General features: G+C 41.6%; 1 protein-coding gene across 1 annotated transcript; it reads left to right on the plus strand.

Annotated features, from left to right (window-relative positions):
- Positions 1-6,369: 6,369 nt before the first annotated feature.
- HSBP1L1 (heat shock factor binding protein 1 like 1) lies at positions 6,370-13,810 on the plus strand. The gene is made up of 4 exons (XM_072154713.1): positions 6,370-6,530; positions 9,143-9,209; positions 12,250-12,341; positions 13,612-13,810. Exons 1-4 carry the CDS (start codon positions 6,486-6,488, stop codon positions 13,615-13,617), a joined length of 210 nt encoding a protein of 69 aa, XP_072010814.1. The 5' UTR covers positions 6,370-6,485; the 3' UTR covers positions 13,618-13,810.
- The last annotated feature ends 1,768 nt before the right edge of the window (positions 13,811-15,578 follow it).

Below are 15,578 nucleotides of genomic sequence, written 5' to 3' on the forward strand. Positions count from 1 at the left end.
TAGCAGTACACAGGATTCCCTCACTATAGTACATGAGACCAGTGTAGTATTAGCAGTACACAGGATTCCCTCACTATAGCACATGAGACCAGTGTAATACTAGCAGTACACAGGATTCCCTCACTATAGTACATGAGACTAGTATATTACTAGCAGTACACAGGATTCACTCACTATAGCAAATGAGACCAGTGTAGTATTAGCAGTACACAGGATTCCCTCACTATACCACATGAGACCAGTGTATTACTAGCAGTACACAAGACTCCCTCACTATAGTACATGAGACCAGTGTATTACTAACAGTACACAGGATTCCCTCACTATAGTACATGAGACCAGAGTATTACTAGCAGTACACAGGATTCCCTCACTATAGTACATGAGACCAGTGTATTACTAGCAGTACACAGGATTCACTCACTATAGTACATGAGACCAGTGTATTACTAGCAGTACACAGGATTCCCTCACTATAGTACATGAGACCAGTGTAGTATTAGCAGTACACAGGATTCCCTCACTATAGCACATGAGACCAATGTAAAACTAGCAGTACACACGATTCCCACACTATAGTACATGAGACTAGTATATTACTAGCAGTACACAGGAATCACTCACTATAGCACATGAGACCAGTGTAGTATTAGCAGTACACAGGATTCCCTCACTATAGTACATGAGACCAGTGTAGTATTAGCAGTACACAGGATTCCCTCACTATAGTACATGAGACCAGTATATTACTAGCAGTACACAGGATTCCCTCACTATAGCACATGAGACCAGTGTATTACTAGCAGTACACAAGACTCCCTCACTATAGTACATGAGACCAGTGTAGTATTAGCAGTACACAGGATTCCCCACTATAGCACATGAGACCAGTGTAGGACTAGCAGTACACAGGATTCCATCACTATAGCACATGAGACCAGTGTATTACTAGCAGTACACAGGATTCCCTCACTATAGCACATGAGACCAGTGTATTACTAGCAGTACACAGGATTCCATCACTATAGCACATGAGACCAGTGTATTACTAGCAGTACACAGGATTCCCTCACTATAGCACATGGGACCAGTGTAATACTAGCAGTACACAGGATTCCCTCACTATAGTACATGAGACCAGTGTATTACTAGTAGTACACAGGATTCCCTCACAATAGTACATGAGACAAGTGTAGTACTAGCAGTACACAGGATTCCATACTATAGCACATGAGACCAGTGTATTACTAGCAGTACACAGGATTCCCTCACTATAGCACATGAGACCAGTGTAATACTAGCAGTACACAGGAGTCCCTCGCTATAGCACATGAGACCAGTGTATTACTAGCAGTACACAGAATTCCCTCACAATAGTACATGAGACCAGTGTATTACTAGCAGTACACAGGATTCCCTCACTATAGTATATGAGACCAGTGTATTACTAGCAGTACACAGGATTCCCTCACTATAGTACATGAGACCAGTGTAGTATTAGCAGTACACAGGATTCCCTCACTATAGCACATGAGACCAGTGTAATACTAGCAGTACACAGGATTCCCTCACTATAGTACATGAGACTAGTATATTACTAGCAGTACACAGGATTCACTCACTATAGCAAATGAGACCAGTGTAGTATTAGCAGTACACAGGATTCCCTCACTAAAGCACATGAGACCAGTGTATTACTAGTAGTACACAAGACTCCCTCACTATAGTACATGAGACCAGTGTATTACTAACAGTACACAGGATTCCCTCACTATAGTACATGAGACCAGAGTATTACTAGCAGTACACAGGATTCCCTCACTATAGTACATGAGACCAGTGTATTACTAGCAGTACACAGGATTCACTCACTATAGTACATGAGACCAGTGTATTACTAGCAGTACACAGGATTCCCTCACTATAGTACATGAGACCAGTGTAGTATTAGCAGTACACAGGATTCCCTCACTATAGCACATGAGACCAATGTAAAACTAGCAGTACACACGATTCCCTCACTATAGTACATGAGACTAGTATATTACTAGCAGTACACAGGAATCACTCACTATAGCACATGAGACCAGTGTAGTTTTAGCAGTACACAGGATTCCCTCACTATAGTACATGAGACCAGTGTAGTATTAGCAGTACACAGGATTCCCTCACTATAGTACATGAGACCAGTATATTACTAGCAGTACACAGGATTCCCTCACTATAGCACATGAGACCAGTGTATTACTAGCAGTACACAAGACTCCCTCACTATAGTACATGAGACCAGTGTAGTATTAGCAGTACACAGGATTCCCCACTATAGCACATGAGACCAGTGTAGGACTAGCAGTACACAGGATTCCATCACTATAGCACATGAGACCAGTGTATTACTAGCAGTACACAGGATTCCCTCACTATAGCACATGAGACCAGTGTATTACTAGCAGTACACAGGATTCCATCACTATAGCACATGAGACCAGTGTATTACTAGCAGTACACAGGATTCCCTCACTATAGTACATGAGACGAGTGTATTGCTAGCAGTACACAGGATTCCCTCACTATAGCACATGAGACAAGTGTAGTACTAGCAGTACACAGGATTCAATCACTATAGCACATGAGACCAGTGTATTACTAGCAGTACACAGGATTCCCTCACTATAGCACATGAGACCAGTGTAATACTAGCAGTACACAGGAGTCCATCGCTATAGCACATGAGACCAGTGTATTACTAGCAGTACACAGGATTCCCTCACTATAGTACATGAGACCAGTGTAGTATTAGCAGTACACAGGATTCCCTCACTATAGCACATGAGACCAGTGTAATACTAGCAGTACACAGGATTCCCTCACTATAGTACATAAGACTAGTATATTACTAGCAGTACACAGGATTCACTCAATATAGCACATGAGACCAGTGTAGTATTAGCAGTACACAGGATTCCCTCACTATAGCACGAGACCAGTGTATTACTAGCAGTACACAGGATTCCCTCACTATAGCACATGAGACCAGTGTATTACTAGCAGTACACAAGACTCCCTCACTATAGTACATGAGACCAGTGTATTACTAACAGTACACAGGATTCCCTCACTATAGTACATGAGACCAGAGTATTACTAGCAGTACACAGGATTCCCTCACTGTAGTAGATGAGACCAGTGTAGTACTAGCAGTACACAGGATTCCCTCACTATAGTACATGAGACCAGTGTATTACTAGCAGTACACAGGATTCCCTCACTATAGTACATGAGACCAGTGTAGTATTAGCAGTACACAGGATTCCCTCACTGTAGCACATGAGACCAATGTAATACTAGCAGTACACACGATTCCCTCACTATAGTACATGAGACCAGTGTAGTACTAGCAGTACACAGGATTCACTCACTATAGCACATGAGACCAGTGTAGTATTAGCAGTACACAGGATTCCCTCACTATAGTACATGAGACCAGTGTAGTATTAGCAGTACACAGGATTCCCTCACTATAGTACATGAGACCAGTGTATTACTAGCAGTACACAGGACTCCCTCACTATAGCACATGAGACCAGTGTATTACTAGCAGTACACAAGACTCCCTCACTATAGTACATGAGACCAGTGTATTACTAGCAGTACACAGGATTCCCTCACTATAGTACATGAGACCAGTGTATTACTAGCAGTACACAGGATTCCCTCACTATAGTACATGAGACCAGTGTATTACTAGCAGTACACAGGATTCCCTCACTATAGCACGAGACCAGTGTAATACTACCAGTACACAGGACTCCCTCACTATAGTACATGAGACCAGTGTAGTATTTGCAGTACACAGGATTCCCTCACTATAGCACATGAGACCAGTGTATTACTAGCAGTACACAGGATTCCCTCACTATAGCACATGAGACCAGTGTATTACCAGCAGTACACAGGATTCCCTCACTATAGCACATGAGACCAGTGTAGTACTAGCAGTACACAGGATTCCCTCACAATAAAACATGAGACCAGTGTATTACTATCAGTACACAGGATTCCCTCACTATAGTACATGAGACCAGTGTAATACTAGCAGTACACAGGATTCCATCACTAAAGTACATGAGACCAGTGTAGTACTAGCAGTACACAGGATTCCCTCACAATAGTACATGAGACCAGTGTAGTACTAGCAGTACACAGGGTTCCCTCACAATAGTACATGAGACCAGTGTATTACTAGAAGTAAACCGGATTCCCTCACTATAGCACATGAGACCAGTGTATTACTAGCAATACACATGATTCCCTCACTATAGTACATGAGACCAGTGTATTACTAGCAGTACACAGGATTCCCTCACTATAGCACATGAGACCAGTGTAGTATTAGCAGTACACAGGATTCCCTCACTATAGTACATGAGACCAGTGTAATACTAGAAGTACACAGGATTCCCTCACTATAGCACATGAGACCAGTGTATTACTAACAGTACACAGGATTCCCTCACTATAGCACATGAGACCAGTGTAGTATTAGCAGTACACAGGATACCCTCACTATAGCACATGAGACCAGTGTATTACTAGCAGTACACAGGATTCCCTCACTATAGTACATGAGACCAGTCTATTACTAACAGTACACAGGATTCCCTCACTATAGCACATGAGACAAGTGTATTACTAGCAGTACACAGGGTTCCATCACTATAGCACATGAGACCAGTGTAATACTAGTAGTACACAGTAGTCCCTCACTATAGCACATGAGACAAGTGTATTACTAGCAGTACACAGGATTCCCTCACTATAGTAAATGAGACCAGTGTATTACTAGCAGTACACAGGATTCCCCACTATAGCACATGAGACCAGTGTATTACTAGCAGTACACAGGACTCCCTCACTATAGAATGAGACCAGTGTATTACTAGCAGTACACAGGATTCCCTCACTATAGTACATGAGACCAGTGTATTACTAGCAGTACACAGGACTCCCTCACTATAGCACATGAGACCAGTGTATTACTAGCAGTACACAGGACTCCCTCACTATAGCACATGAGAACAGTGTATTACTAGCAGTACACAGGACTCCCTCACTATAGCACATGAGACCAGTGTATTACTAGCAGTACACAGGACTCCCTCACTATAGCACATGAGACCAGTGTAGTATTAGCAGTACACAGGATTCCCTCACTATAGCACATGAGACCAGTGTAATACTAGAAGTACACAGGATTCCCTCACTATAGCACATGAGACCAGTGTATTACTAACAGTACACGGGATTCCCTCACTATAGCACATGAGACCAGTGTAGTATTAGCAGTACACAGGATTTCCTCACTATAGCACATGAGACCAGTGTAATACTAGAAGTACACAGGATTCCCTCACTATAGCACATGAGACCAGTGTATTACTAACAGTACACAGGATTCCCTCACTATAGCACATGAGACCAGTGTAATACTAGAAGTACACAGGATTCCCTCACTATAGCACATGAGACCAGTGTATTACTAACAGTACACAGGATTCCCTCACTATAGCACATGAGACCAGTGTAGTATTAGCAGTACACAGGATTCCCTCACTATAGCACATGAGACCAGTGTAATACTAGAAGTACACAGGATTCCCTCACTATAGCACATGAGACCAGTGTATTACTAGCAGTACACAGGATTCCCTCACTATAGTACATGAGACCAGTGTATTACTAGCAGTACACATGATTCCCCACTATAGCACGAGACCAGTGTATTACTAGCAGTACACAGGATTCCCTCACTTTCGCACATGAGACCAGTGTATTACTAGCAGTACACAGGATTCCCTCACTATAGCACGAGACCAGTGTATTACTAGCAGCACACAGGACTCCCTCACTATAGTATATGAGACCAGTGTAATACTAGCAATACACAGGATTCCCTCACTATAGCACATGAGACCAGTGTATTACTAGCAGTACACAGGACTCCCTCACTATAGCACGAGACCAGTGTATTCCTAGCAGTACACAGGATTCCCTCACTATAGCACATGAGACCAGTGTATTACTAGCAGCACACAGGACTCCCTCACTATAGTATATGAGACCAGTGTAATACTAGCAATACACAGGATTCCCTCACTATAGCACATGAGACCAGTGTATTACTAGCAGTACACAGGACTCCCTCACTATAGCACGAGACCAGTGTATTCCTAGCAGTACACAGGATTCCTAGGTGAATGCTCAGACAGTTGGCTGCACATTCCTCCCAGAACAATGTGACACAGAGGAAGGTGCGGCGGTGCTGACAGGTGGGGGCGTGTCCGGGCGCTCTCCTGATTGGTGTTGGGTTTCCATGGCAGTCCTTGGGTATTGTTCCTGCTGTTAGTAGACGCGTCCTCCTGCGGTTATAGAAGACTGTGTTGTAGTGCTGGAGTCACTGTCACTGCGGGGCGTCTACCAACACCATGGCCGACAACGATCCCAAAACTCCACAAGACCTCTCCGAATTTGTAAGTGGTTATGTTGTCTCCTGTATCCTGCATGTAGTACAGTCCTAGGAGTTACTTGTCACATGCACGGCTGTGCCCAGTAACATCCACAGCTGGGGGTGGTTTATTACTAGTGTTATTCCGGGGCTGTCCAGTTAAGTTTACCCCTGGATCTGACATTAACAACAGCTAGTATCAGATGTGAGGCTGTACCCAGTGTCAGGTCTGCTGGAAGACTATGTCTGCACAACTTTACACATGTGTATCAGCTGAATGAGTGTATACACATAGGAAGCTAGTGATCTGCTAGTGAATGAGTGTATACAGCTAGTGAGCTGCTAGTGAATGAGTGTATACAGCTAGTGAGCTGCTAGTGAATGAGTGTATACAGCTAGTGAGCTGCTAGTGAATGAATGTATACAGCTAGTGAGATGCTAGTGAATGAGTGTATACAGCTCGTGAGCTGCTAGTGAATGAGTGTATACAGCTCGTGAGCTGCTAGTGAATGAGTATACAGCTAGTGAGCTTCTAGTGAATGAGTATACAGCTAGTGAGCTGCTAGTAAATGAGTATACAGCTAGTGAGCTGCTAGTGAATGAGTGTATACAACTAGTGAGCTGCTAGTGAATGAGTGTATACAGCTAGTGAGCTGCTAGTGAATGTGTATACAGCTAGTGAGCTGCTAGTGAATGAGTGTATACAGCTAGTGAGCTGCTAGTGAATGAGTGTATACAGCTAGAGAGCTGCTAGTGAATGTGTATACAGCTAGTGAGCTGCTAGTGAATGAGTGTATACAGCTAGTGAGCTGCTAGTGAATGAGTGTATACAGCTAGTGAGTTGCTGGTGAATGTGTATACAGCTAGTGAGCTGCTAGTGAATGAGTGTATACAGCTAGTGAGCTGCTAGTGAATCAGTGTATACAGATGGGAAGCTAGTGAGCTGCTAGTGAATCCGTGTATACAGATAGGAAGCTAGTGAGCTGCTAGTGAATCAGTGTATACAGATAGGAAGCTAGTGAGCTGCTAGTGAATCAGTGTATACAGATAGGAAGCTAGTGAATCAGTGTATACAGATGGGAAGCTAGTGAGCTGCTAGTGAATCAGTGTATACAGATAGGAAGCTAGTGAGCTGCTAGTGAATCAGTGTATAGATAGGAAGCTAGTGAGCTGCTAGTGAATCAGTGTATACAGATAGGAAGCTAGTGAATCAGTGTATACAGATAGGAAGCTAGTGAGCTGCTAGTGAATGAGTGTATACAGATAGGAAGCTAGTGAATCAGTGTATACAGATAGGAAGCTAGTGAATCAGTGTATACAGATAGGAAGCTAGTGAGCTGCTAGTGAATGAGTGTATACAGATGGGAAGCTAGTGAGCTGCTAGTGAATCAGTGTATACAGATAGGAAGCTAGTGAGCTGCTAGTGAATGAGTGTATACAGATAGGAAGCTAGGTAATCAGTGTATACAGATGGGAAGCTAGTGAGCTGCTAGTGAATCAGTGTATACAGATAGGAAGCTAGTGAGCTGCTAGTGAATCAGTGTATACAGATAGGAAGCTAGTGAGCTGCTAGTGAATCAGTGTATACAGATAGGAAGCTAGGTAATCAGTGTATACAGATGGGAAGCTAGTGAGCTGCTAGTGAATCAGTGTATACAGATAGGAAGCTAGTGAGCTGCTAGTGAATCAGTGTATACAGATAGGAAGCTAGTGAGCTGCTAGTGAATCAGTGTATACAGATAGGAAGCTAGTGAGTTGCTAGTGAATCAGTGTATACAGATAGGAAGCTAGTGAATCAGTGTATACAGATAGGAAGCTAGTGAGCTGCTAGTGAATCGGTGTATAGATAGGAAGCTAGTGAGCTGCTAGTGAATCAGTGTATACAGATAGGAAGCTAGTGAATGAGTGTATACAGATAGGAAGCTAGTGAGCTGCTAGTGAATGAGTGTATACAGATACGAAGCTAGTGAATCAGTGTATACAGATAGGAAGCTAGTGAATCAGTGTATACAGATAGGAAGCTAGTGAGCTGCTAGTGAATCAGTGTATACAGATGGGAAGCTAGTGAGCTGCTAGTGAATCAGTGTATACAGATAGGAAGCTAGTGAGCTGCTAGTGAATCAGTGTATACAGATAGGAAGCTAGTGAGCTGCTAGTGAATGAGTGTATACAGATAGGAAGCTAGTGAGCTGCTAGTGAATCAGTGTATACAGATAGGAAGCTAGTGAGCTGCTAGTGAATCAGTGTATACAGATAGGAAGCTAGTGAATCAGTGTATACAGATAGGAAGCTAGTGAGCTGCTAGTGAATGAGTGTATACAGATAGGAAGCTAGTGAATCAGTGTATACAGATAGGAAGCTAGTGAGCTGCTAGTGAATGAGTGTATACAGATGGGAAGCTAGTGAATCAGTGTATACAGATAGGAAGCTAGTGAGCTGCTAGTGAATGAGTGTGAATCAGTGTAGCTAGTGAATCAGTGTATACAGATTGGAAGCTAGTGAGCTGCTAGTGAATGAGTGTATACAGATAGGAAGCTAGTGAGCTGCTAGTGAATCAGTGTATACAGATAGTGAGCTGCTAGTGAATCAGTGTATACAGCCTAGTGTATATTACAATATTTCTGCTTTTATTTTCAGGCTGAGAGCCTTTTAAAAAACCTCCAGGATCGATTCCAGTCGATGTCAGATCAACTTACACAGAGAAATATCCTTTTTATGTTATATGCATTTTATTTTGTTGATGCTATTGTAAATGTTAAACAGTTATTTCTCAACATTTTTATTTTTTAATTGACAACAATCTTTATCTTAAAGATAGCCTGACAGTACCTGTTTTGTCCTTTAAGGGATTTCCAAGATCACAAAATTACAAAACAAAAGAAGTTTGTAGTTACCGTTTTTAGACTAACCTTTCACCCCGTTCAGTCCCTGTGGGAAAGACAGTAACAGCCCTTAGTCCTCTAGAACATTCTGACTGTAACAGCATTGTGGACGTGTGGCATCAATAGGGAAGTTGTTACCGCTCACCAGACCTCAAAGGATTTTTATAGTGTGCACGCAACCCAATCTGAAGATTCAGAGAAATAGCACAGGAAAAGTGGAAGGACAGTGTCTTGGATAAAAACATTTCTTGCTTTATTGATTTCTCATCGGCCTGTGCCCTGATTTCTGTTGCATGAAAGCCACAATCCCCTGTTAAATACCTGTCCCAGCGGAAAATCCCCAAAACGACGAAAGGGCGTCCGCAGACCCTTAGTAAATATGCACCAATGTCTCATTTAAACATAAGATTCTTGTTGTCATGATCCGTAGGTTCCTAAGCCAGTGTGCCGGAAATATACAGTGGGTGGTCCTTAACTTGCTAAAAAAAAGTTCAGCTACAATACAACACACAACCTATAGCCAGACGTGGCACTCTTGCCAACGGTGAAACTCCCAGCAATCATTCACCAGGTTTTTATGTTTTTTTTTTTGTTGTATTTAAATTGGACTTTTTTTTGTTTTACTTTTATTTTTTACCTTTTTTTTACAATTTTTTAACGTATATTTCTTTTTCACTGTAATTGGGACACAGCAGCAGCCTCTTGGCACCAGCATTGTGGAGATCACATGTGTTTGATTACATGATGACCAGGATAAATAGAGGCAATGGATCTTCAGCTTCCTCTAGTTTATACACATTGCTGTGTATGAGAAATCTGAGAATACAACTTCTGTCTTTACTCCAGGGTGCCCCCAGACAGCAGGACACGCAACATTTGTCTGCCCCTTAAAGGGAACCTACCACCACGATTCTACCTATAAAGGTAGATCGGGTGGTAGGTGGATGTAAGGGACGTGAGGATAGCTCTTTTTAGAGCTAATCCTCACGTCCCCGCTAACTTTTAATAAACTTTATTCCCTTAATATATAAATTTACTTATGCGGCTACTGGGGTGTGGAGTAGCCGGGCATGAGGCTACGCGGCGCGGCTACGCCACGCCCCAGTAGCCACGTTACTCCTCCTACCCTGTTGTGTGCGGCGCGCAGCTCCTCGTAGCTGCGTGCCCTCGTCCGACATGCTGGCGTTCTGCGCAGAACGCAGGTCCGCGGCTGAGCAGCGCAGAACTCCGGCTTGTCGGATGCTGCGCGCCGCACACAACAGGGTAGGAGGAGTAACGTGGCTACTGGGGCGTAGAGTAGCCGCGCCGTGTAGCCTCGTGCCCAGCTACACCATGCCCCAGTAGCCGCATAAGTACATTTACATATTGAGGGAATAAAGTTTATTAAAAGTTAGCGGGGACGTGAGGATTAACTCTAAAAAGAGCTATCCTCACGTCCCTTACATCCACCTACCACCCGATCTACCTTTATAGGTAGAATAGTGGTGGGAGGTGCCCTTTAACATTAACCGACTTTTTTGAGGACTTTAGGGACCTGGACCGCTTGCCGGAAATATACAGTGGGTGCAATACCAATAGAAGTATATAGGATCCAAAAATAAATCATACTTCGTAATACTCAATTCATTATAAACAATATACAAACTTTATTAATTGGCCATCAAGAAAACAATGTTAAAAACACACATTAAAAAACACAAAACAAAAGATGTGGCGATGGTCAGCAGTATTACAGTACATGATAAATACTATCCAAGTATCAAACACATAACAGTATATACATTTTGGCTGTAACCAGTTATATTACCCACCAGGGTGTTGCATGTAGCCAAAATTGTCTGAACCAATAAAATAAGACCACCGCCACAGCACTCCGACGCGCGTTTCGCCATACGTTCCTCCATGCTTTTGATTAGTAATAGGAGTTGTTTATTAAGTACTGGGTTTTCTCTTTTTGGTATTTATTATATACAGTGGGTGGTCCTTCACTTGCTAAAAAAAATTCAGCTACAATAAAACACACAACCTATAGCCAGACGTGGCATTCTTGCCAAGGTAAAAATTGAAAAATCATTTTTTTGTTCTAACCACTTTACATACTCTTGTAGATTCTGCTTTTTGGTGCAAGTTTGTTATTTAGGATAATCAAAGATATATCTAACAGAAACAAAATTGCAAGCGCACCATTAGTAACCATCCACATACAACTGAACCAAAAATTCTTCTTGCTTGAATATATTTTTTAATGTCACTAAAAACACTTTTGATACACTCCATACATAAAACTTTCCAAATAAACCATAACATATGATATATAATGTAACACAGAGTAGTGCTGGGCCGATGCACCTATACAATTTGAATTAGAAGGTCCATATACAAAGTCTGATACTATGAATAGTGATGCCAATACTATGAATAAAAAAACTGAGCAGCCTGAGCAACCAACAGAGTTCCGGCCGACAACCAAACAGACTAGATGGCCATATAGAGCTGAAGGTTTGGGTAGCTCTTATTATCTGCAATACACGGAGGTTGCAATTCATTTCTCTCTTCCTGGGACTTGCAGTGCGCCGGCACATTGTTGTTTACGTGCACATAGATGATACCTATACCCCATATGTGAAAAAATCAACTTGCTTATGATATTACTTTGTATTAATCAGCTGTTTTATTCATAGTATCGCCATCACTATTGAAAACGGTGGACTTTGTATATAGACTTTCTATTTCAAATTCTTTAGGTGCATGGGCCCAGCACTAATCTGTGTTATATTATATATCATATTTTATGGCTTGTATATACATCATATACTTAGATATTATTCAGTATGATATTATGTTAATTCCTTAACTTCTTACTGGATGAAATGGGTTCAAACATTGAAAAACTGCAGAAGGACGTCAGTGACCTTATGACTCAAGCAGGCATAGAAAATACAGATGAAGTTATGGTAACTATTATCTATACAACTTTTTTTTTATTTCATTCAATGGTGTATAAAATGTTATGATATGCTATAAATCTTGTAAATCAAGTGCCTATATCACTGGATAGACAGTTCTTATGTCTGTCATATCTCCCTGATCAGAAGTCAGCTTTTTTACCTCACCTCACAGCACCCTATTTTCCTAGGATGCTCTGAGTACCTTTTTAACCGTGGGACTGATGTCCTCTATTCAAGTGATCTGAAGCTTGAACTTACAGCATCATATATAACTATGAAGCTCAGAACTCTGCAGGTTAGGAAATTGGAGCAGCACATGGTTGTGCACATGGTTTGCTGATTAACGAAAGAAAACATAAAGCTGGCAGATTATGTCTTTAACTTGTCCCAACCCTATGTAAAATAAAAAGTATCTCAAACATACAATAGAATAAAGATACTATTGAGTGGAACAGTCTCCACTGGGGATCATGTTTAGAGGAAAAGGGGTTAAAGGGAATCTGTCAGGCACATCTAGCCTCCAAAACCAAAGGTCCTACCTTATTTGCTGTAGTTAGTTGCTATGTCTATAACCCTTGTGATTTGAGTCAAATGGGTGTTACCGAGGTGAGCCGAGTCGGGCTGCAACACCCCTTCCTGCTCCTCTTGTAAACACACTTCACACACACCCCTCCGGCAAAGCTGCAGCATAGAAAGGGTTATGAATGATATGTGTAAGGCGGGTGTTTACAAGAAAAGGGAGGAGGAAGGGGGTGATAATGCTGGCACCGTTTTTTGGATGGGATTGTGACTCCATGTAGCGTCCTTACGGAGCGAAGATCCGTTGACAGCCTGGAGTCTTGAAGACTCCAAGACCTGTCATTCAACAGGATCTATAACAGTTTGCCCCACTTTTATAGATGCTTACTAAATTCTCCATATACTGTAATATTGCAGTATATGGTGAGAGAGATCAGACCCCCTAGATTTAAAGTAACCTGGGGGGTTTAAAAAGTGGTAAAAACATAAAAATAGATAAATGTAAAAGATAATATAAATGTAAAAGATAAAAAATATGTTTAAAAAAACCTAAACATTCAAATTTCCCTTTTCCTTAGAACTGATATAAAAATAAACAAATAAGATCATAAAAATCACTACGTAGTACAATTAATTAGGCAGAAATCATTCCCTCTCTGGTCCTTAGGGGATTAATATATATGTTAGTTAAACAACTTACTCATTTTATATGAACACCTTTCCATTAATTTTTTTCTTCTTTTCTCTTTTCTTCCAGCATTGATTTGGACCAGAAAAAGGATATATTTTTTTATTTAATCATCTTTTTACGTGATATAATTTTTTTTAAAATGAATGCTGCTATTTTTCTATATCACACACTTTACAGAGAATATTCAAAATGTTGTGTATACACATTGCTCATTTTTATCCACTGACTGCACTGAATTTAAATATAGAGCTATTGCTGTATAATATCTTGTACCTTCTTTGTTTAATGTGTTGTTACTTACTAAAATTATATTCTACTTTACACATATGCTTATGATGGGTAAGGCCATGGGTAGGGAGCAACATTGTGGACCGAGATGCGATCTGTGACCTGCAGCAGCTTTTAGACCTGCCGCAGGTCAATTACTACTGTGGGTTACACCTGCAGGTTTGCAGATGCATGTATGGCGTACTATACAATGGCGTAGAAATAGCAAAATCTAAGGCTAACCTGAAATGATTCAAACTGGCAAAATAGTGGATGGGATCTATACAAATCCCATCCACAATCTGTGAAAAAACCCTGAAGCTTAAAATCATTGTCTACCACCCTCAGGGATGTTAGCATGAATTTTAGTAAATATTGTGGGGCCTCTCAGTCATGGTACACATTTCCTATATAATATCACCAACAGAACTACTAACTATTTTTTTTTTTTAGACAAAAGATTTTGGCAGTGTAGAAATTCAGTTCTAGCAAATTGATGTAATTAAAGGAAGGATAAATGGACCAATGTACAGAGATGGGCTACATGCACATGAGCCTGTGCTCACTGGGGTCGGAACCCAGGCATAGCACACAGCCGGGTGGAGAAGTGAGGGGAAGTGAGTGCTCCTCAACCCTCCCATCTCCAATGAAAGACAAACGGTCCCATCCCCGTTCAGTCGGAAATGCGGTCAATCAATTGGATGACCATATTTTGAATTGAAAACAATGGGCCATGTGTTAGCTGTGAACAAAACAGTACGGCTAGCACATGGCCACAAAATATGGCCGTGTGCATGCAGCCATAGCCCTGATAAAAATCTGCTTTCATCTATTAGGATGATGAAGATAGATCAAAGGAATTTACAAATTTCTGCAAGACAGTGATCCCAGACACCACCAAAGCAACACTCAATTAGTTTCAGAGATAGAATACAAAGCTGCTAGAATGTCAATCACTTTACCTGAATCAAAAATAAAATCTATGGAAGGAACAAATGCACAAGGTTCTTAGGAGCCCACATAATCCTTCAGGCTCCATTCACATGTTGCGTTTATCCTACATCTAGATTGTACATACACTGTAAATGCACAATGTTTACATAATGTATACACAAGCACTTGTTACACATGCACACAAGCGTATTTTCTGGTCGCATGCTAGTCGTACTACAACAGTTTTTTCACGTACTGCAACATTTATTAGTCCTGGGGCCATACTGTCATACTTCTCAACTTTAAGGGGCCTCATCAATAACCAGCACCCTGGATACACCAACAACCACAGTACAGTACAAAATGGCAACCCAAAAGTTTTAAATGCTACAGTACAGCATTCACTACATTCAGAGCAGAAAATAATAGTGCATACCCCAGAGCAGATAATAATAGTACTGGAGACCCCACAGAAGGCTTAACATACTGGAGACCTTCAGAACATAAAACTACTATAACTGGAGTCCCTCAGAGCAGACAAGAATACTTAAGACCCCTTAGCAGAATAACTATACTAGAGACACCCAGGGCATAAAACTAATAACAAAGATTGTAGACACCATAGAAGACAATGATACTGGAGACCCCACAGCAGAAAAAAATCATCTCCTCTTCTGCTCCCTGTACCGCACCGCAGCGCCTTCTCTCCTCCATGTGCTGCTCTGGGACGCGCGCTGGTTATATGCAGCATCAGGACCTAGAGCAGAACTGTGCCGGGAGCAATACAGTGCAGCTGACAAATACTTACCACTCCTGGGGGCACTATGAACTGG

The sequence above is a fragment of the Engystomops pustulosus genome, chromosome 5, assembly GCF_040894005.1.
Source record: "Engystomops pustulosus chromosome 5, aEngPut4.maternal, whole genome shotgun sequence".
Lineage (NCBI taxonomy): Eukaryota > Metazoa > Chordata > Amphibia > Anura > Leptodactylidae > Engystomops > Engystomops pustulosus.

Bases quoted from the DNA above. Each gene is read 5' to 3' on its own strand.
- HSBP1L1 (XM_072154713.1), top strand. From the start codon at position 6,486: ATGGCCGACAACGATCCCAAAACTCCACAAGACCTCTCCGAATTT. The intron at 6,531-9,142 runs GTAAGTGGTTAT...TTTTATTTTCAG, and splicing joins CACAAGACCTCTCCGAATTT to GCTGAGAGCCTTTTAAAAAA. The intron at 9,210-12,249 runs ATATCCTTTTTA...TTAACTTCTTAC, and splicing joins AGATCAACTTACACAGAGAA to TGGATGAAATGGGTTCAAAC.